The following is a 20,526-nucleotide window of genomic DNA, read 5'->3' on the forward strand; positions in this document are numbered from 1 at the left end:
GCACTACACTTGTCACCAACAACCTTCACGTGGCCCTTGACTCCTACTGGTTCGATAACCTTGGTTTCTTACTGAGGGAAAACTTGCTGCTGTACGCATCACACCTTCCTCTTGGGGTTCCCAACGGACGTGTGCTTGACGCGTCATCAACGGTCACCATAGTAAAGTGGACAAGCAAACATCAAAAAAGGAAAAGAAGTTGTCTAGGAGGTGCACGAGCTCACCCTGAAGCTCGACGTGCAGACACCGGTTCCGGAGGAGGACGGTGGTCATCAAAATCGAAGAAAAATGTCGTCGGGGTTGGAGAAGAAAAGGCGAAAACGGCAATGATTAATATGCTCCTAGGTCGATTCCTTGTAGAGGAATGGAGAGGACATCGAGGCACATCTCCAGGTACCAGTGGTTGGGCGCGGGGTGGCCGGAACTGGTGGCGCCATGGTGATTGCTGCGGGATAGCTCCATTGGTGGAAGAAAAAAGAAGAGAGGGAGAAGTTGCTGGTGGCGCGAGGGAGAGGGATAAGGGTTGGTGGGCTCTAGGGTTCGGTGCGACTTTAAGGGAGATGGGAGGAAGCAGGTGAGGAGGAGGTTGTGGCATGGGTGTGTAGGATAACGTTGCATAGAAAACAAAAATTTTCCTACCGCGAACACGCAATCCAAGCCAAGATGCAATCTAGAAGACGGTAGCAACGAGGGGGTATCGAGTCTCACCCTTGAAGAGATTCCAAAGCCTACAAGATGAGGCTCTTGTTTCTGCGGTAGACGATCACTTGCCGCTTGCAAAAGCGCGTAGAAGATCTTGATCACGATCGGTTCCGGCGCCACGAACGGGCAGCACCTCCGTACTCGGTCACACGTTCGGTTGTTGATGAAGACGACGTCCACCTCCCCGTTCCAGCGGGCAGCGGAAGTAGTAGCTCCTCTTGAATCCGACAGCACGACGGCGTGGTGTCGGTGGCGGTGTAGAAGTCCGGCGGAGCTTCGCTAAGCTACGCGGGCAATATGAAGTGGAGGAGCAAAGCTAGGGTTTGGGAGGGGGTGGCCGGCCACTCAAGGGGGGCGGCCAAGCTATGGTCTTGGGGTGGCCGGCCCCCTCCCTTGGCCCCTCATTATATAGGTGGATCCCAAGTGTTGGTGTCCAAGTCTTCGAATAAGACCCGAAACCAAAACCTTCCATAGGAGGGGGGAAACCTAGCCCAACTAGGACTCCCACCCAAAGGTGGGATTCCCACCTCCCATGTGGGGGGGTGGCCGGCCCCCTATGGTGGAGTCCACTTGGGACTCCACCCCCACTAGGGCTGGCCGGCCATGGAGGTGGAGTCCCTTGTGGACTCCACCTTCCTTGGTGGTTTCTTCCGGACTTTTCTAGAACCTTCTAGAACCTTCCATAGAACCTTCCGCGACATTTTATTTCACATAAAATGACATCCTATATATGAATCTTATTCTCCGACCCTTCCGGAACTCCTCGTGATGTCCGGGATCTCATCCGGGACTCCGAACAAATATTCGAACTCCATTCCATAATTCAAGTACTACCATTTCAACATCCAACTTTAAGTGTGTCACCCTACGGTTCGAGAACTATGTGGACATGGTTGAGTACTCACTCCGACCAATAACCAAGAGCGGGATCTGGAGATCCATAATGGCTCCCACATATTCAACGATGACTTTAGTGATCGAATGAACCATTCACATACATTACCAATTCCCTTTGTCTCGCGATATTTTACTTGTCCGAGGTTTGATCTTCGGTATCACTCTATACCTTGTTCACCCTCGTCTCCCGACAAGTACACTGGACCCGCACCGTGGTATGTGGTCTCTTATGAACACATTCATATGCTTGCAAGACATTAGACGACATTCCACCGAGAGGGCCCAGAGTATATCTATCCGTCATCGGGATGGACAAATCCCACTGTTGATCCATATGCCTCAACTCATACTTTCCGGATACTTAATCCCACCTTTATAGCCACCCATTTACGCAAAGTGGTGTTTGGTGTAATCAAAGTACCTTTCCGGTATAAGTGATTTACATGATCTCATGGTCATAAGGACTAGGTAACTATGTATCGAAAGCTTATAGCAAATAACTTAATGACGAGATCTTATGCTACGCTTAATTGGGTGTGTCCATTACATCATTCACACAATGACATAACCTTGTTATTAATAACATCCAATGTTCATGATTATGAAACTAATCATCCATTAATCAACAAGCTAGTTTAAGAGGCATACTAGGGACTTCTTGTTTGTCTACATATCACACATGTACTAATGTTTCGGTTAATACAATTCTAGCATGATATATAAACATTTATCATAAACATAAAGATATAAATAATAACCACTTTATTATTGCCTCTAGGGCATATCTCCTTCAGCCTCCCACTTGCACTAGAGTCAATAATCTAGATTACATTGTAATATACCTAACACCCATGGCATTTTGGTGTTGGTCATGCTTTGCCCTAGGGAGAGCTTTAGTCAACGGATCTGCTACATTCAGATCGTTGTGTACTTTGCAAATCTTTACTTCTCCATCTTCGATGTACTCGCGAATCGAGTGGTAACGCAGCTTGATATGCTTCAGCCTCTTGTGTGACCTTGGCTCTTGTGCATTGGCGATGGCACCCATGTTATCACAAAGAATGATTAATGGGTCCAATGCACTAGGAACCACACCGAGCTCTACAATGAACCTCTTCATCCATACCGCTTCCGATGAAGCCTCCGAAGCCGCTATGTACTCGATTCTGTTGAAGACTTCGCCACCGTGCACCGCTTCGAGCTTGCCCAGCTTATCGCAGCACCATTCAATATAAACACGTACCTGCATTGTGACTTAGAGTCATCAGATCGTTGTTCCAACTTGCATCGGTGTAACTTGTTACAACGAGCTCTTGGTCACCTCCATAACAAAGAAACATATCCTTAGTTCTTTTCAAGTACTTCAGATATTCTTGACCGCTGTCCAGTTGTTCCATTCCTGGATCACTTTGATATCTGCTAGTCAAACTAACAGCATGTGCTATATCCGGTCTTGTACATAGCATGGCATACATGATAGATCCTATCGCCGAGGCATAGGGGATGTTACTCATCCTTTCTCTTTCTTCTCGCCGTAGCCGGTCCTTGAGTTTTACTCAATACCTTGCCTGGTAACATAGGTAAGAACCCTTTCTTACTTTCGTCCATTCTAAACTTCTTTAGAATCTTGTCCAGATATGTACTCGTGATAGCCCTATTAGGCGTCTTGATCTATCTCTATAAATCTTGATGCCTAATATATACGATGCTTCACCAAGGTCTTTCATTGAAAAACTATTATTCAAATAACCCTTAACATCGCTTAATAGTTCTATATCATTCCCGATCAATAATATGTCATCTACATATAATATCAGGAATGCTACAGAGCTCCCACTCACTTTCTTGTAAATACAGGCCTCTCCATGACACCGTATAAACCCGAAGTCTTTGATCACCTTATCAAAGCGTCGGTTCCAACTTCTTGATGCTTGCTTCACCCATAGATTGAACGCTGAAGTTTGCATACTTTGTCAAGCATTTTTAGGATCGACAAAACCTTTGGGTTGTACCATATACAACTCTTCCTCAATGTCTCCATTAAGGAACGCCGTTTTGACATCCATCTCGCCAAATCTCATAATCGAAAAATGCAGCTATTGCTAACAAAATCCTCACAGATTTTAGCTTCGCTACAGTGAGAAAGTCTCATCGTAGTCAACTCCTTGAATTTGTCGGAAACCCTTTGCGACAAGTCGAGCTTTATAGACAGTAATATTACCATCGCATCTGTTTTTCTCTTGAAGATCCATTTATTCTCGACAGCCTTTCGGCTATCGTAAGTCTACCAAAGTCCATACTTTGTTATCATACATGGATCCCATTTCGGATTTCATGGCTTCTTGCCATTTGTTGGAATCTGGGCTCATCATCGCTTCTTCATACGTCGCAGGTCCTCATCATTGTTATCTACAATCATGACATTTAGACAAGGATCATACCAATCAGGAGTGGCACGTTCCCTTGTCGATCTGCGAGGTTCGTAGTTTCCTCGTTCGAAGTTTCATGATCATTATCATTAGCTTCCTCTCGTTGCCGGTGTAGGCGATACAGGTACAACTTCCTGATCGCGCTACTCGATCAACGAGTATAGATTCATCAATCTCATCGAGTTCTACTTTTCTTCCAAATACTTCTTTAGTGAGAAATTCTTTCTCAAGAAAGGTTCCGTTCTTAGCAACAAAGATTTTGCCTTCGGATCTGTGATAGAAAGTGTACCCTATAGTTTCCTTAGGGTAACCTATGAAGACGCATTTCTCCGCTTTGGGTTCTAGCTTGTCCGGTTGTAACTTCTTTACATAGGCTTCGCAACCCCAAACTTTCAGAACGACACTTAGGTTTCTTATTAAACCATAATTCATACGGTGTCGTTTCTACGGATTTTGATGGTGCTCTATTTAAAGTGAATGCGGCTGTCTCTAATGCATAACTCCAAAATGATAACGGCAAATCAGTAAGAGACATCATACTACGAACCATATCTAAGAGAGTTCGATTACGACGTTCGGACACACCGTTTCGTTGAGGTGTTCCCGGCGGTGTCAATTGTGAAAGTATTCCGCATTTCTTTAAATGCATGCCAAACTCATAACTCAGATATTCACCTCCACGATCAGATCGTAGAAATTTGATCTTCTTGTTACGTTGATTTTCTACTTCACTTTGAAATTCCTTAAACTTCTCGAAAGTTTCGGATTTATGTTTCATGAAATAGATATACCCATATCTACTCAGATCATCTCGTGAAGGTTAGAACATAACGATAACCACCGCGTGATGCTACGCTCATTGGTCCACATACATCGGTATGTATGATTTCCAATAAGTCAAGAGCTCGCTCCATCATACCGTAAAATGGAGTCTTTGTCATTTTTCCCATTAGACATGCTTCGCATCTATCAAGTGACTCAAAGTCAAGTGATTCAAGTAATCCATCGCATGGAGTTTCTTCATGCGTTTCACTCCAATATGACCAAGACGACAGTGCCACATATAAGTAGAATTATCATTAAGTTTAATTCGCTTAGCATCAATGTTATGTATATGCGTATCACTACTATCGAGATCTAACAGAAATAAGCCATTCTTTTGTGGTGCTCGACCATAAAAGATATTATTCATAAAAATAGAACAACCATTATTCTCAGACTTGAATGAATAACCGTCTTGCATTAAACAAGATCCAGATATAATGTTCATGCTCAACGCAGTACATAATAGCAATTATTTAGGCTTAAAACTAATCCCGAAGGTAGATGTAGAGGAAGTGTGCCGACTGCGATCACATTGACCTTGGATCCATTTCCAACGCGCATCGTCACTTCATCTTTCAGCAATTGTCGTTTATTCTTTAGTTCCCTGTTTCGAGTTACAAATATGAGCAACCGAACCAAGATCAAATACCTGTGTACTAGAACGAGAACTAGTGAGATAAACATCTATAACATGTATATCAGATATACCTTCTTTCTTCTTCTTGACAAGGCCGCTCTTCAGATCAGCCGTATACTTGGAGCAATTACGCTTCCAAAGGTCCCTTCTCCTTGCAGAATAGCACTCAAGATCGTGCTTAGGGCCGTTCTTAGGTTTCATAGGAGGCGTGGCAGCTTTCTTGCCACCCTTCTTGAATTTTCCCTTAGACTTGCCCCTGTTTCTTGAAACTGGTGGTCTTGTTGACCATCAACACTTGGTGCTCTTTCTTGATCTCAATCTCAGCAGCTTTTAGCATGCCAAAGAGTTCGTGTAACTCCTTGTTCATGTTCTCGCATATTGTAGTTCATCACAAAGTTCTTGTAACTTGGTGGCAGTGATTGAAGGACACCATTAATCCCCAGGCTGTTAGGAATCACTATTCCCAAGTCACTGACTTTCTTCGCGTGCCCGGTCATGGCGAGCATGTGCTCACTAACGGAGCTGCCTTCTTCCATCATACAGTGAAGAAATGTTTCGATGCTTCATAGCATTCCATCGCCGCATGAGTCTCGAATATAGCTTTCAGCTCATTCATCAACTCATGAGGATCATGGTGCTCAAAACGTTTTTGAAGATCGGATTCCAGATCGCACAGATGGCACACCGAACTTGAGAGTACCGAGTTTTCCGAGTCGCGTAAACAGCTTTTACTTCATCGGATTCATCTTCTCAGGAGGGTCACCTAGCGGTGCATCAAGCACAAATTGCAGATTTCCGCCGAGAGGAAGATCCTCACATGACGGAACCAACGGTGAAGTTGCTACCGTTGCTCTTAAGTTTCTCTTTCTCTAGGAACTGATTAAAATTGATTGGGGACGCCATCTCTACAACATATATTTGCAATAGTTTAGACTAAGTTTATGACAAATTGAGTTCAAATTTTAATTCAACATAATTAAAAACCTAAGTGAACTCCCACTCAAAACAATATCCCTCGCATTGTCTTAGTGATCACACGAACCAAATCCACCGCACCTAAACCCGATCATCACGAGAAAAGGTGTGATTTCAATGGCGAACACTCAAAGTGTTCATCATATCAACCATATGATTCATGCTCTACCTTTCGGTATCACGTGTTCCGAGACCATGTCTGTACATGCTAGGCTCGTCAAGGCCACCTTAGTATCCGCATGTGCAAAACTGTCTTGCACCCGTTGTATGTACTTATCGAATCTATCACATCCGATCATCACGAGATGCTTCGAAACGATAAGACTTGATAACGGTGCTACTAAGGATGAACACTTTATTATCTTGATATTTTAGTGAGGGATCATCTTATAATGCTACCGTCGCGATCTAAGCAAAATAAGATGCATAAAAGGATTAACATCACATGCAGTTCATATGTGATATGATATGGCCCTTTTGTCTTTGCGCCTTTGATCTTCATCTCCAAAGCACGGACATGATCTCCATCATCTTCGGGCATGATCTCCATCATCGTCGGCGAAGCACCAAGGTCAATGGCACCGTCTTCATGATTGTCCTCCATGTAGCAACTATTACAACTACTTTGAAAAACTACTCAACATGAAATTTAAAGACAACCATAAGGCTCCTGCCGGTTGCCACAATACAATAATGATCATTTCATACATATTCATCATCACATTATGGCCATATCACATCACCAAACCCTGCAAAAACAAGTTAGACGCTCTCTAATTTGGTTTGCATATTTTACGTGGTTTAGGGTTTTCGATATAGATCTAATCTACCTACGAACATGAACCACAACGTTGATACTAATGTTGTCAATAGAAGAGTAAATTGAATCTTTACTATAGTAGGAGAGACAGACACCCGCAAAGCCTCTTATGCAATACAAGTTGCATGTCGAACGAGGAACAAGTCTCATGAACGCGGTCATGTAAAGTTAGTCCGAGCCGCTTCATCCCACTATGCCATAAAGATGCAAAGTACTCAAACTAAAGATAACAAGAGCATCAACGCCCACAAACCATTGTGTTCTACTCGTGCAACCATCTATGCATAGACACGGCTCTGATACCACTGTAGGATAACGTTGCATAGAAAACAAAAATTTTCCTACCGCGAACACGCAATCCAAGCCAAGATGCAATCTAGAAGACGGTAGCAACGAGGGGGTATCGAGTCTCACCCTTGAAGAGATTCCAAAGCCTACAAGATGAGGCTCTTGTTGCTGCGGTAGACGATCACTTGCCGCTTGCAAAAGCGCGTAGAAGATCTTGATCACGATCGGTTCCGGCGCCACGAACGGGCAGCACCTCCGTACTCGGTCACACGTTCGGTTGTTGATGAAGACGACGTCCACCTCCCCATTCCAGCGGGCAGCGGAAGTAGTGGCTCCTCTTGAATCCGACAGCACGACGGCGTGGTGTCGGTGGCGGTGTAGAAGTCCGGCGGAGCTTCGCTAAGCTACGCGGGCAATATGAAGTGGAGGAGCAAAGCTAGGGTTTGGGAGGGGGTGGCCGGCCACTCAAGGGGGGCGGCCAAGCTATGGTCTTGGGGTGGCCGGCCCCCCTCCCTTGGCCCCTCATTATATAGGTGGATCCCAAGTGTTGGTGTCCAAGTCTTCGAATAAGACCCGAAACCAAAACCTTCCATAGGAGGGGGAAACCTAGCCCAACTAGGACTCCCACCCAAAGGTGGGATTCCCACCTCCCATGTGGGGGGGTGGCCGGCCCCCTATGGTGGAGTCCACTTGGGACTCCACCCCCACTAGGGCTGGCCGGCCATGGAGGTGGAGTCCCTTGTGGACTCCACCTTCCTTGGTGGTTTCTTCCGGACTTTTCTAGAACCTTCTAGAACCTTCCATAGAACCTTCCGCGACATTTTATTTCACATAAAATGACATCCTATATATGAATCTTATTCTCCGGACCATTCCGGAACTCCTCGTGATGTCCGGGATCTCATCCGGGACTCCGAACAAATATTCGAACTCCATTCCATAATTCAAGTACTACCATTTCAACATCCAACTTTAAGTGTGTCACCCTACGGTTCGAGAACTATGTGGACATGGTTGAGTACTCACTCCGACCAATAACCAGTAGCGGGATCTGGAGATCCATAATGGCTCCCACATATTCAACGATGACTTTAGTGATCGAATGAACCATTCACATACATTACCAATTCCCTTTGTCTCGCGATATTTTACTTGTCCGAGGTTTGATCTTCGGTATCACTCTATACCTTGTTCAACCTCGTCTCCTGACAAGTACTCTTTACTCGTACCATGGTATGTGGTCTCTTATGAACTCATTCATATGCTTGCAAGACATTAGACGACATTCCACCGAGAGGGCCCAGAGTATATCTATCCGTCATCGGGATGGACAAATCCCACTGTTGATCCATATGCCTCAACTCATACTTTCCGGATACTTAATCCCACCTTTATAGCCACCCATTTACGCAGTGGTGTTTGGTGTAATCAAAGTACCTTTCCGGTATAAGTGATTTACATGATCTCATGGTCATAAGGACTAGGTAACTATGTATCGAAAGCTTATAGCAAATAACTTAATGACGAGATCTTATGCTACGCTTAATTGGGTGTGTCCATTACATCATTCACACAATGACATAACCTTGTTATTAATAACATCCAATGTTCATGATTATGAAACTAATCATCCATTAATCAACAAGCTAGTTTAAGAGGCATACTAGGGACTTCTTGTTTGTCTACATATCACACATGTACTAATGTTTCGGTTAATACAATTCTAGCATGATATATAAACATTTATCATAAACATAAAGATATAAATAATAACCACTTTATTATTGCCTCTAAGGCATATCTCCTTCAGGGTGCGCTCATGATGTCAACAGAGGTGCTCACGTGATGCTCGTGGTGAGGAAGACGACAACAAAGTGGCACATACAGATTCACTGTGGGCTAGCCTGGGCTAGAGGAAGAAGTGGGGGAAGAGAGAGTGGGCCGTTGGAAAAGAAGGGAGAGAGAGAAATTGGGCTAGGGAGAGAGAGAGAGGCCCAGGGTTTGGGTTTTCTGTTAAAACCTTTTCCTTCTTCTTTTGATTTGAAAACTAGTTAAGAACAAGGGTTGAATTTAAACTCAATTTTGAATCAACCAGAGGTGTGTGAGAGAGAAACAAAATGTTTAAAATAATAAAAAAATTGATGGTCTTTTAGGGTTTTTGTTAAAAGAAAGACAAGAGGAGGGTTTATTAAATAAACAATATGAGAGGGAAAATATTGAAATAGGGTTTATAATTCTTTTTTGTCACAACATGTTTATGATGCATGCATGATGGCTATGGCTTTTGGAACGAAATGAAAAAAAAACAAGCAGCGGGAAAAATCTATTGTTAGGGTTTTTCCGGGTGGTTACATGGTGTTATCTTCCGGGAGGCATTTCTCATCTTGAAGACAAAGCCACTCCTTCTATCTAAGATGGAGAAGGAGGCGGGGCAGCCTCAGGCGCACCTCTTTCTTCGGCGTGCTAACAAGAAGTAGGCAACATCGCCGCCGAAGAAGTAGAAGCCAGACCGTGTCGTGGAGTATTTCTGTTTGAAAGCGGCTCTACGTGCCTCCGACGACCCGGCTAACACGCCGGGGCTCAGCAAGGTGCGGGCACGCTATGCCAACGACGTGCCACCAACGAATAATAGTTTGCCAAGTGGTGCTCGGTGCAAGACAACATTGTCATCGACGTTGACGTCGAGGAGTCCAACAGGTTCTTGCCCTCCTTCTTGAACAAGAAGGCGAACAACGATGCCAGCAACCTCGACTGAAGCTCTTTCGACCACCGTGACTGGATCAATGGTTTAGGTTTTAGTTAATGTTTGTTCAAACCATGTACAAACCTAAAAGTTTGAATGGATTTTGCCCATTTCGTAATTTTGTTTTCTTTTGGAAAATCATTTAGGAGGCCCGGACTCTCCTAAGAGCATCTCCATTCGCGTCCCCCAAACCGTCCCCGAAAGGGATTTGGGGCGCGCCGGACAAAAAACGGTCCCAGCCGCGTCCCTCAAAGCCTCTTTTTGTTCGGTGCGGCCCGATACGGTGTCCGGCACCCCGAGCCCGTCCCCGCTACACAGGGGACGCTCCGGGCACGCTGGACACAACAAAAAGCGAGGCGGGGAGTGGCGGGACCGATGCGTCAGTGGCATAGGAAAAATTTGTCGCGCACTCCCGCCAAATCGCGCCTCTCCCGCCACATCGCGCCTCTCCCTCCGCGCATTTCTGCCCTCCCAACACATTTGACCTCCTATCCCGCCGATTCATTTCTCCCTCCCGCCGTCGCTACTCTGTTCTTCCCGCCGCCGCTACTCTCTCCTCATCCATGGCGCTGCCGATAGCCCCAAAAAGAATGGCCAAGAAAGCGGCCAAGCAGCCGCCGGGCAATGAGACGAAAGGGGCGAAGGCGCCCTTCACGAAACCGCGGAAGGCGCCGGCTTCGAAGAAGAAGCCGGAAGGCTGGACCGATGATCAGTGGCATCAAGACTGTCTGCGCCGGAAGTTGTCGACGGCGGAGCGGAAAGGACGGAGGGCGGCGCAGCAGGAGAAGAAGGCGCTGGCGGCTCGCGCGCACCAGCACGCGCTGGTCGGGTGTATCACTGCCACCAACGCGAGCCCATGTAGTACGTCGGTGCCGATGTATGTTTCGGGAGTGCTCTCTCCGTCGACATCCGGGTTCTAAAACGACGGCCCCTCCGCCACTTCCGGGTGCGTGACGCCAAACTTGTCGCCGCACTACCAGGATACGCTGCAACCCCAACTTCGTCTTCTACTCACCGGTGTACGAGCAAGCGCCCAAGCGCGAGCCAGGACCCGGTCCGGACGGCGCCCCGTTCACTGGCCGCAGGGGCCCGCTCGAATTCGACGGCGCCGGTGCTCAGGAGGAGGAGGAGGGGGAGGAGGACGACGAGGAGGAGGGGGAGGGGGTCAAGGACGACGACGACGATGATAAGGACGAAGAGGGCGGCGACGAAAAGGAGGACGAGGGTGCCGGTGAGGATGCGGGTGATCTCGTGGAGGTTGACGCGAACGGCGTGAGGAGGCATCGGGCACACGAGGCCCCAAGTGGACGCCTCTGGAGGATCAATGTTTATGCGAGTCGTGGGCGACAGTGAGCCATGACTCCATCATTGGCGCCAACCAAAAGTACGGGAAGTATTGGGCGAGGATCAAGGCCGAGTTCGATGAGCGCAAGTTGATCAATAGCGACTACAACAAAGTGACAATGAAGAGGAGGCAAAAGGCAATGTCGACGCGATGGGCCATCATCCAAGCGTCGGTGAACTTGTTCCATGGGTTCCATCACGAGATGGAGACCAGAGGCGAGAGCGGCGTCGACATCAGCCAAATGGTGCGACTCTTTCTTACATAATTTGTAGCGCCTATATTTTGTTCGATGAAATGATTGTGTTTCCTTTGGTTAGTTTGACAAGGCCATGGATTTGTACCGGAAGAACTCGTAAGAGCATAAGTCTTTCACGCTGATGCATTACTATAGCAAGCTCAAAATGTACGAGAAATGACGATTGACGCGTTAGTCATTGTCGAAGGGGAAAGATGCTATTGATCTGGATGTGCCGCTAGCAACGTCGGCAGGACACCCTATCGGCAACAAGGCTGCCAAGGCCGCCTTGGTCGATGCTGCGTCGTCCAAGAAGACGTAGGCGTCGATCACGAAATGCCTCGTCGAGGTCTCCTCGATCTTGCTCCCCCGCGGCAAAATGGCCGACGAAAGGTGGGCGGCGCTACTCAAGAGGCAAGAGGAGAAGATGGAGCTCAAGAAACGCAGAGACGACATGTCCCTACTGAGAGCGTCAACAGAAGGAATGTATTCCCGGACGCGGGCGGCGCACAACTTTTTCAAAGGTCAGATCCTCGACGACATCGAATCCAAAATGGCGGCGGCCGAAGCGGCGACCCAGGCAGCGGCAGCGGCAACAACCCCAACCCTGGAGCAAGAGCCAGCAGACGCGTCTATGATAGTATGTGCTACTACACCTGCGTCGGCCTCTGCCTCGGCGTCGGCGACGAAGCAGACGGAGCATGCACACCAGGCAGATCATGACGAGTTTATCGTGATCGACGGGCCTACGTCGACTCAGGCTGCGTCGGCATCGCCCAACCCCTTCTTCTAATTTAGCTTGCACCATCGGTCTGTAATATGATCGCGCGCCCAGTACTTGATCGCCGCTATTCTGATCGTGACGACTTCGGCGAGAACGATCTGTTTTGAATGAAAACTATTTGAATTTCTGATTGGGACCGTGTTTGGGGACGCGGGTGAGAAGCGACATCCCCAAACGCGGCACGAACAAAACTCGTCTCCCAAACGCTCGATCCAGCGCCATCTAGGGGATGGTTTGGGGAACGCATAATTCCGTGGCATGCGCCCCTAAAATGTTTTTCCGACCTGTTGCCGGATACTATATGGTGGGCCGTGGGTGGAGATGCATGCCCTTATAGGAGAGAAAAATATTAGTACGGAGGACTCTATCTCTCCCAGTCCGTGCGATTAGCGTGGACAATTCACTGAATTTGTTATACGTGCAAATTAAAAGTCACATGCAGAGGGAGTAGGAGCGAGCGGCGAGCAATTACCGTTGTTAATTGTCGATTTTATTATTCTCTTAATTATGTTACTAAATGGTAGAAATTATGGGCACCTAATCAGTTGGTCGGGGTGGCTGTGCAGTTGCACACTCGGCATTGTGATACGAATCTGCATACCCCCGTGCCGTTACGTTATAATCGGACGAGCAGTTACTATACGTTTGGGAGTTTCAAAAAGGAAGATAAGAGCTATAGAATCGGAGTCGTTCCAGATTTGTTTACAAAAGGAAACCATCGCCTCTACTTCTCGCTTCTCACTTCCATCGCTCGCCTCAATCTTCTGCCCTCACGAACAAGCACAGCCTCGATCGAGCCTCGGTTTCGGAACAGTACGTGATGAATAATCTCTTGTATGGGCTTCGGCCTCGGCGTCGGGCCTCGGCTTCGGCCTCGCTTCTACCACGAGATCATGGTACGTACTTGGGTGCTTTCATTTGAATCCGTTCTTACGTATATGACTAATCTCTTGTTCATGGATCCATGCATCATCAACCCGAGTTGCTTCCTGCTGCGTGTGTAGTGTAGTACTATGTGTTTACGATTCTAATTTTTTCTCTCTCTCTCTCTCTCTCTCTCTCTCTCTCTCTCTATGGAGCAGGGCCTCCGATGACGCCAGAATGCCAAGCCACTGGCCTTGGCTATGTGTTCACGGCGAAAGCGCCGCATGAGAGTCGCCACACTTACAAGATCGTACCGCCGGAAGAAGCCATGGCCGGCAATGCTGCTCGTGCCAGTGCTTCTTCTTCTATGAGTACGCCGGTTAAACTGGAGCATACCATACGGAGATCCAGAAAGAAGTCCACCACTCAGGAGCATCTTAAATTGAAGGTAGTAAAAGTAGATCCCATGAACCCAGCACCACCGAAGCCGGTGAGGCGCAAGACGGTGAAGCGCAAGCCGGCGAGCAGCACCAAAGATGGTTCCCTTGCAGGGAAGAAGAGGAAACGAGGAAGTGGACAACTCGCTATCGTTCCTTTCGAAGAGACCTTTTCTGCGTTGGTGCCCATAGGAGTCAAGCGCAAGAGACCCAATCTCAAAGTGATAGGCCTCACCGCCGAGACGAAAAGAGCCCATGCGGCTCTCGTGGAGTGGGAGAAAAGCACCAGCAACGATTTCGAAGGGTTCGACATAGGGAGCGGGCCCGAGTGGGATGAAATCCGGCGCGACTACGAGCGACGTGCGGATGAGTTTATCGCTCACATGCACGATTTGTTCGGTACTCTCCTCTTACATTTTCTTACGTATTATTTTTCCTATGAATTGGACGTGTTCATCTCATTATTAATTGAGTGACCTAAATGAAATTGCCTTCAGAAGAATGCGCACTTCTAATTTGCTTTGCAATGTAGGTCGTTATTTCGTGTGGAATTTTATTAACCGTTTCACTCCACAATTTGATCTATTAATTCACTTCTTGTTGACTATGAAACCACGAATTTACCTTCGCCAACCGACCTTTTATAATTTTGTGCGATCCAGATTACTCGCCCATCGCCCATTATTAGCTTATTATCTAAACAGAAAAAACATACAATGTCATGGTGAAATAGTGTATTGATTGTAGTCATTACGGAAAGGAGGTAGTAAATGGTGAGTTCTATAGTAAAACAACGCTACAATATTACGAGACTATTTGCAGTTCTTCTTTCTTCTTATCACTGTCTTTGTGTGTGTGTTAGGACAAAGGAATTTGCGTCCGTGGGGAGGATCAGTCATTGATTCGGTGATGGGTGCGTTTCTAACGCAAAATGCTGGCGACCATTTGTCAAGGTAAAACTGGATGGTATTCCACTATATTCACCTTCTATTAATTCATCTCTTGCACATTTCATGGATATTCATTACCCTTTTTCTGTATACAGCAATGCCTTTATGTTCCTGGAGGCCAAGTTTCCAAACAAGCCACAAGAAAATGCTCAACATGTGGCTTTAATAGGTCATCTCAATGAAAGCTTCAATTTGACTCCTCATCATGGTGCGTTAGTTCCTGCCAATAATAGAACTAGAATTAATGCAAAAAAGAAAAAAGCAACAATAGAAAGTGAGAAAGTGGACTGGGAGGCGCTTAGGAAGGAGATATATAGAAGCTCTGACATAAGTAGAGTCACCCCAATCCCTGACAAAGTAGATTGGCAAGCTGTACTAGATGCATCAGTGTACGTGGTTGCAGACACGATTGCGTGCAGGGGCCAACAGCTAAACATTGCAGAGAGGATGCAGGTAATATGTTATTGAAATACTTACTTTACTTATTTCTACAACTGTAATTTTATCACAACATTTTTGTAGCAGGAGTATGTTTGGGTATCTTGGTCAAACAAATATGTTTGTAAATACTACCATATTCTATTTTGTTAGCAAATCAATGTGATTAGCCTTCGATACTACTATTTTTAGCCATACTATAAATTCAAGGAAGTACTAGTTCAATTATTACATCATTTAGAAAAAAATATCATTTAAAGTACGATTAATTGTTCTTGTTTAGTTTTCTGAATCTGGTGCATACTTATTTGAACTTCTTACAGGAATTTCTAATGCTCTTAAAGACTAACCATGGAAGCTATAACCTGGAGTGGCTGAGATATCTGTCTCCGTACAATGCTCAGTATGACCATATATCATAATCTTGTATTTCTTAAAATCAAATTGTGTGTTCTTTGTTTTCTTGTTATTGAACCCATCTACCATTTGTAGCAAGCAGTGGTTTAGTTCTTGTTATTATGCATGTTAGAATATCAAATAACCTCTTTACTACAAGTAGACACACCAAATAATATTGGATGAAGAATATCATTATCAAACTTGCATTAATTATTAGTTCTACTAAACTTATTTTAATTTAGTTTTTCTTGGCTACCAGAAAATTCTTACTAGGTATACATGGGATTGGCGAAAAAAGTGTCGGTTGCATCCGGCTTCTCACCCTAGGGCACCGTGCATTTCCAGTAAGTTCTACGTGTGTTTCATGGATGAACTAAATCTACCCAGTCGTGTGCATTTGAACTGCAATTTGTATTTCAGGTAGATGTCAATGTCTGTCGTATAGCCGTCAGGCTAGGCTGGGTTGAACTCGAAACGCCGTGGTCAGATCTTGAGGAGGACATTTTTCATCTAGTTGACGAGTAAGATTTGACTCATTTGAGTATGCGATGAGATAGTAATAATACAAGTATGATGATTGTTTACATTGGCTTTCACTTTTGTTTGTTCAAGATATCCACTACTGCGTGATGTGCAGAAATACCTGTGGCCCCGGTTGTGCACCATGGACAAGGAAAAATTGTAAGTGTTGTGATTTATATCAAATGTATTCAGTCATGACAATTTTCATATATCTAGAAACCTTATCATTTTGAACAGGTACATACTGCACTGTGGAATGATTACATTTGGAAAGGTACTTTACTAGTTATTAGATTCATAGTGATTGCTTAGATATGCGGCGCTAACATTGCTTTTCCAAATTGCGGGTTTTAACCACAATAGTTTTTATAAGATTGAGTTCAGATGATGATAGATATCATTCTGCAGGTAATATGCAGAAAGAAAACACCAAAATGCACTGCTTGTCCTTTCCGTGCAAAGTGCAAGTACAACAATTCCAGGTATGTTTCACTTTCTGATACGAGGGAGAAGAGGGAACTAATTATGAAGGGAGATACTGAGCAATGACATGTGACATGGTTGTTAATTTTGTTGCTGCAGAGAAAAAGTCTGTCCTACACTTCCTCCTATAGTGACTCCTGAGCTTGAATATGGTGAATACCATACAAGCTTGGTTATTCATGGGAACACTAACCGTGCATATAACTATGAGCCCATTATCGAAATTCCATCAAGTCCGGAGTATGAAGATCTTAACGATCAACTTTCTGATAACTATGGGCCCATTATCGAAATTCCGCCAAGTCCGGAGTATGAAGAGCACAACGATCAACTTTCTGACATTGAAGATGCGGCAGAAGCATATTACCAAGCTAAAACAGACAGATGTTTTGGCTTTTGGAAACCAGAAAACAGAAAAGAGATGGTGCGAACAAGACCACAACAACAAACAAATAAACTGAAAACCATATCCCGCCTGAGGACTGAACACCTTGCGTACGCAACAATATAATTTTTATCTTTGCAAATTTTCTTTGCGCCCCTAAGCTTGACATGCTTTATATTATTTGCAGGTTCAAGCTCCCAGATGACCATAAAGTCTTGGAACAGGTCTGGTTTTTACTGCCCCCTCTGATCCATAAAAGGTGTCAGGTTTTTTGTTCAAATTTGAGCTAAAATGAATTAAAACCCCGACACTTATTGTGGATCAGAGGGAGTATTAAAATACATACGTAAAAGATAGAAGATGGAAAATTAGAGTCATTACTTTGATTGTCTGGGAGTATATTTAATATTTTTTTTTGCTACATGCATTTCTTATTTCAGTTTGATAAGAAAGTTGAGGGAGATCACGTGTCTTATCTTCTGGTTCTTACTCCTTCATGCAACGACGATGATTACTCAGTGAAAGGCACAGTTCTGGTGAGCACTCACTTGGAACATACTTGTATAGAAGAACTGTTAAATAGTTTGCTATAAAGGATAATGTTATGTAACTAGATAATTAAGGAGTAAGATGATTAGGAATGTTTGTATAAATTACTGTTAGTTAACATGACGTAAAGGAATTTTGAAACTAGATCTACTCTGAACAAACCATTCAACTCTCAGTACTAATCTCAAAGGTAGTAAGTATAGAAATTGTTACATTACCTATAAGTCTTAAGTCTTAACTCTTTATACAAAAACCACCATTTTTTCTGGTGCTATCAAAAGAACATCTAAAGCGAATGGAATACTATTATCTGGTGTCTCAAACCCCGGATCATTCCTAAAAGAAGCGGTATTTAGCAATAATTTATAATTGTAACCTCTGAACTGGTATTTAGCAATTACTGCTCCTTGCTCTTACGATGTAAGCATGTCTCTGGATCTTGCAACGTCTGATTCTAATGCTTAGAGTTTTACGACCAGACGATTAAGCTCTCCAACGTTTTTTGACACTAACTTTGTTCTCTCTTAATTAATGCATAAATGAACGACAAGATACCCTGTCGGACAGCAAACCGCGGAAACTTCCCATTGGATGGTACCTACTTCCAGAACAATGAGGTATATGCACCCTTCAATTTATTTTCTGCTCTGTCGTGACGTTGTACATTTACTAGTTAAGTATGATATGATGCCAGATCAGACATGCTAGCTAGCTAGCTAGATACTAAGCAATCAAAAATATCGTTTATACATAGGTGTTCGCAGATGACTCATCTAGCAGTTTACCGGTAACGGTTCCTAGAGAAAGTATCTCTCACCTGGAGAGATGCACTGTATATATGGGTTCATCAATACATTGGATCACACAAGGTGTGTATATATATATATCTTATTCTGATCACTGAAATTGTGCAATCACTTACTGATACTAACAAATGCATATTCTTGTCAATTTCAGGCCTAACCTACCCACAAATTCAAGACTGCTTCAAGAATGGTAACAATGTTTTAGCTATTTAAGAATCTTTTATGATATATTTGATCAAAATGAAGAAACCGCACTTTATGGATGTCTCTATTTCTTTTTCTTTCTAGATATGATTTTTTTCGCGAAAACGCAAAAACCCATGCATTGATAGATAAGAAGGTTATATTTGTAAGTCCCCGAGAGGGCAGACACCCCGCCTTACAACTCGACCTAAGAAAAGAAAATGCTTATCTAGGGGAGTAGCTAGCGGACAGACACCCCGCTTTACAACTTTCTTGATATGATGTGAAAACGCAAAAGTTAGTTAGATGGCGTAGCACCTAAACAATATGCGTATCACACTATCACCTAGCATGAAAGAGAACTAACGGAGGTTCCCTCATTTGTGAATTACAGCTCCTTTATGTTGTAACTTTGTGCAGGATATATTTGTGTAAGAGGATTCGATCGGAAAACAAGAGAACCAAGGGAACTATGCGCGACGCTGCATGCCACTGAAGACAAAAAGAAGGGAAAGAAAAGGGCAGGAGATGAATTTGCCGTCGGCCAGTGGGTGTATGTCTGCCTTGATCACGATTTTGCACCTTCCAGAAAGAAGCTCCCTCCTAGTTTCTATGGGCCTTACCCTGTGGCTGAGAAGAATCTCGACAGGATGTATAGGCTGAAGCTTCCCCAGTGTGCACTCCTTGATAGAGATTTTCATGTAAGCCAGCTGAAGCCTTTCAATGGAGATCCGCCAACCGAGCTGCCATTGCTGCCTCCACAACGGGTCCTTGTGTCAAGAACTTCTCTCGGAGTGCGGAAGGTACTGGTGAAATGGCCTGGCTGCCCCTATTCAGCAGCAACATGGGAAGATCTCACAAAGTTTCAAGCCAACTATCCTCAATTCAAAATCCAAGATAAGCTACTCCGCGATGATGTCATGTTTGGCCTTGTTTACCGGCGCCGCTCACTCACTCGTTTGGCCAAGTATGGCCGTGTTTATGTGCGCCGTGCGCGCCCTGCTGTGAGCAACTAAGTATGACCTTACCTACTGGCGCCGGGATGATTATGTTGGGTGCCACACTGCGGTAGCAAGGCCTTCCCAGGATCATGTTAGTGAAGAACGTCTACTAGTTGAAGTTGCAGTTGCTTTGCGTCAAAAGAACAATGTATACTTGTGGCGTGGAAAGCTAGGAAATTGCAGTAAATTGGAAACAGTTGTTGCTTGCACTGGAAATTTGTATGTTAGTTTACTGAAAATACATTTGTGGCGTGAAAAGCTTAGACGTTGGTGTAAACTTGATTGGTGCGCTTGACAGGATGTCAGGTTCGGCTGTGTCCATCCACCCATTTTGGACCTTGTTGCCTGCAAACTCTGGTGTGTGTGATTATTGGGTTACTTTGGGCAATCACTGGGGAAGGTTCTGAATTGATTGTTGGTTAAATTTGTCTCAGTTTCATCTCATGTTCTGCTTTTGATCTAGAAATTCTGGTGGTGCTGCGGCTGGCTAGGATTCGGACGTTCAGGCCTTCTGTTCAGTTGACTGATAAGTTGTAGTTTTGCAATTGTGTGTGGTGGAAGCTGGAGATTGGTACGGTTCTAGATTGGTCCCATGGTGTGAGTGTTTTTTCGAATTTGCAACGCTCAAGATTATTAAGAATGAAACTGACATTGATAAACATTTGTTAGCAACAAATAATGCAACACGCTTATTTGAATACCAAGAACTGTATTGACCGCGTAAATGTCTGAAAACAAACGAACCTGTAGCTAGCTGGCCGTAAGAAGTGGCTTGAAGAGATTGAGAAGCTTCAAACAAAGGCACCCACGACCCGGCGGAATCAGAGCA

At 44.8% G+C, this 20,526-nt stretch overlaps 1 protein-coding gene across 1 annotated transcript; it reads left to right on the top strand.

Moving 5' to 3' along the window:
* Nucleotides 1–13,767: 13,767 nt before the first annotated feature.
* LOC127329992 (DNA glycosylase/AP lyase ROS1-like) lies at nt 13,768–20,129 on the top strand. Its single transcript, XM_051356368.1, has 16 exons — nt 13,768–14,380; nt 14,844–14,934; nt 15,027–15,384; nt 15,693–15,772; nt 16,028–16,112; nt 16,189–16,289; nt 16,381–16,449; nt 16,528–16,564; nt 16,699–16,772; nt 16,873–17,268; nt 17,346–17,382; nt 17,599–17,694; nt 18,259–18,324; nt 18,462–18,576; nt 18,665–18,703; nt 19,117–20,129. The coding sequence occupies exons 1-16, from the start codon at nt 13,771–13,773 to the stop codon at nt 19,710–19,712; spliced, it is 2,850 nt and encodes a 949-aa protein (XP_051212328.1). The 5' UTR covers nt 13,768–13,770; the 3' UTR covers nt 19,713–20,129.
* The last annotated feature ends 397 nt before the right edge of the window (nt 20,130–20,526 follow it).

The sequence above is a fragment of the Lolium perenne genome, chromosome 4 (genome assembly GCF_019359855.2).
Source record: "Lolium perenne isolate Kyuss_39 chromosome 4, Kyuss_2.0, whole genome shotgun sequence".
NCBI classification, from domain to species: Eukaryota; Viridiplantae; Streptophyta; class Magnoliopsida; order Poales; family Poaceae; genus Lolium; species Lolium perenne.

Excerpts from the sequence above, each read along its gene's own strand:
- LOC127329992 (XM_051356368.1), top strand. The coding sequence starts at position 13,771 with ATGACGCCAGAATGCCAAGCCACTGGCCTTGGCTATGTGTTCACGGCG. Across the intron at positions 15,385-15,692 it reads ACATTGCAGAGAGGATGCAG|GAATTTCTAATGCTCTTAAA; the intron begins GTAATATGTTAT and ends AACTTCTTACAG. Across the intron at positions 16,565-16,698 it reads GAATGATTACATTTGGAAAG|GTAATATGCAGAAAGAAAAC; the intron begins GTACTTTACTAG and ends ATCATTCTGCAG.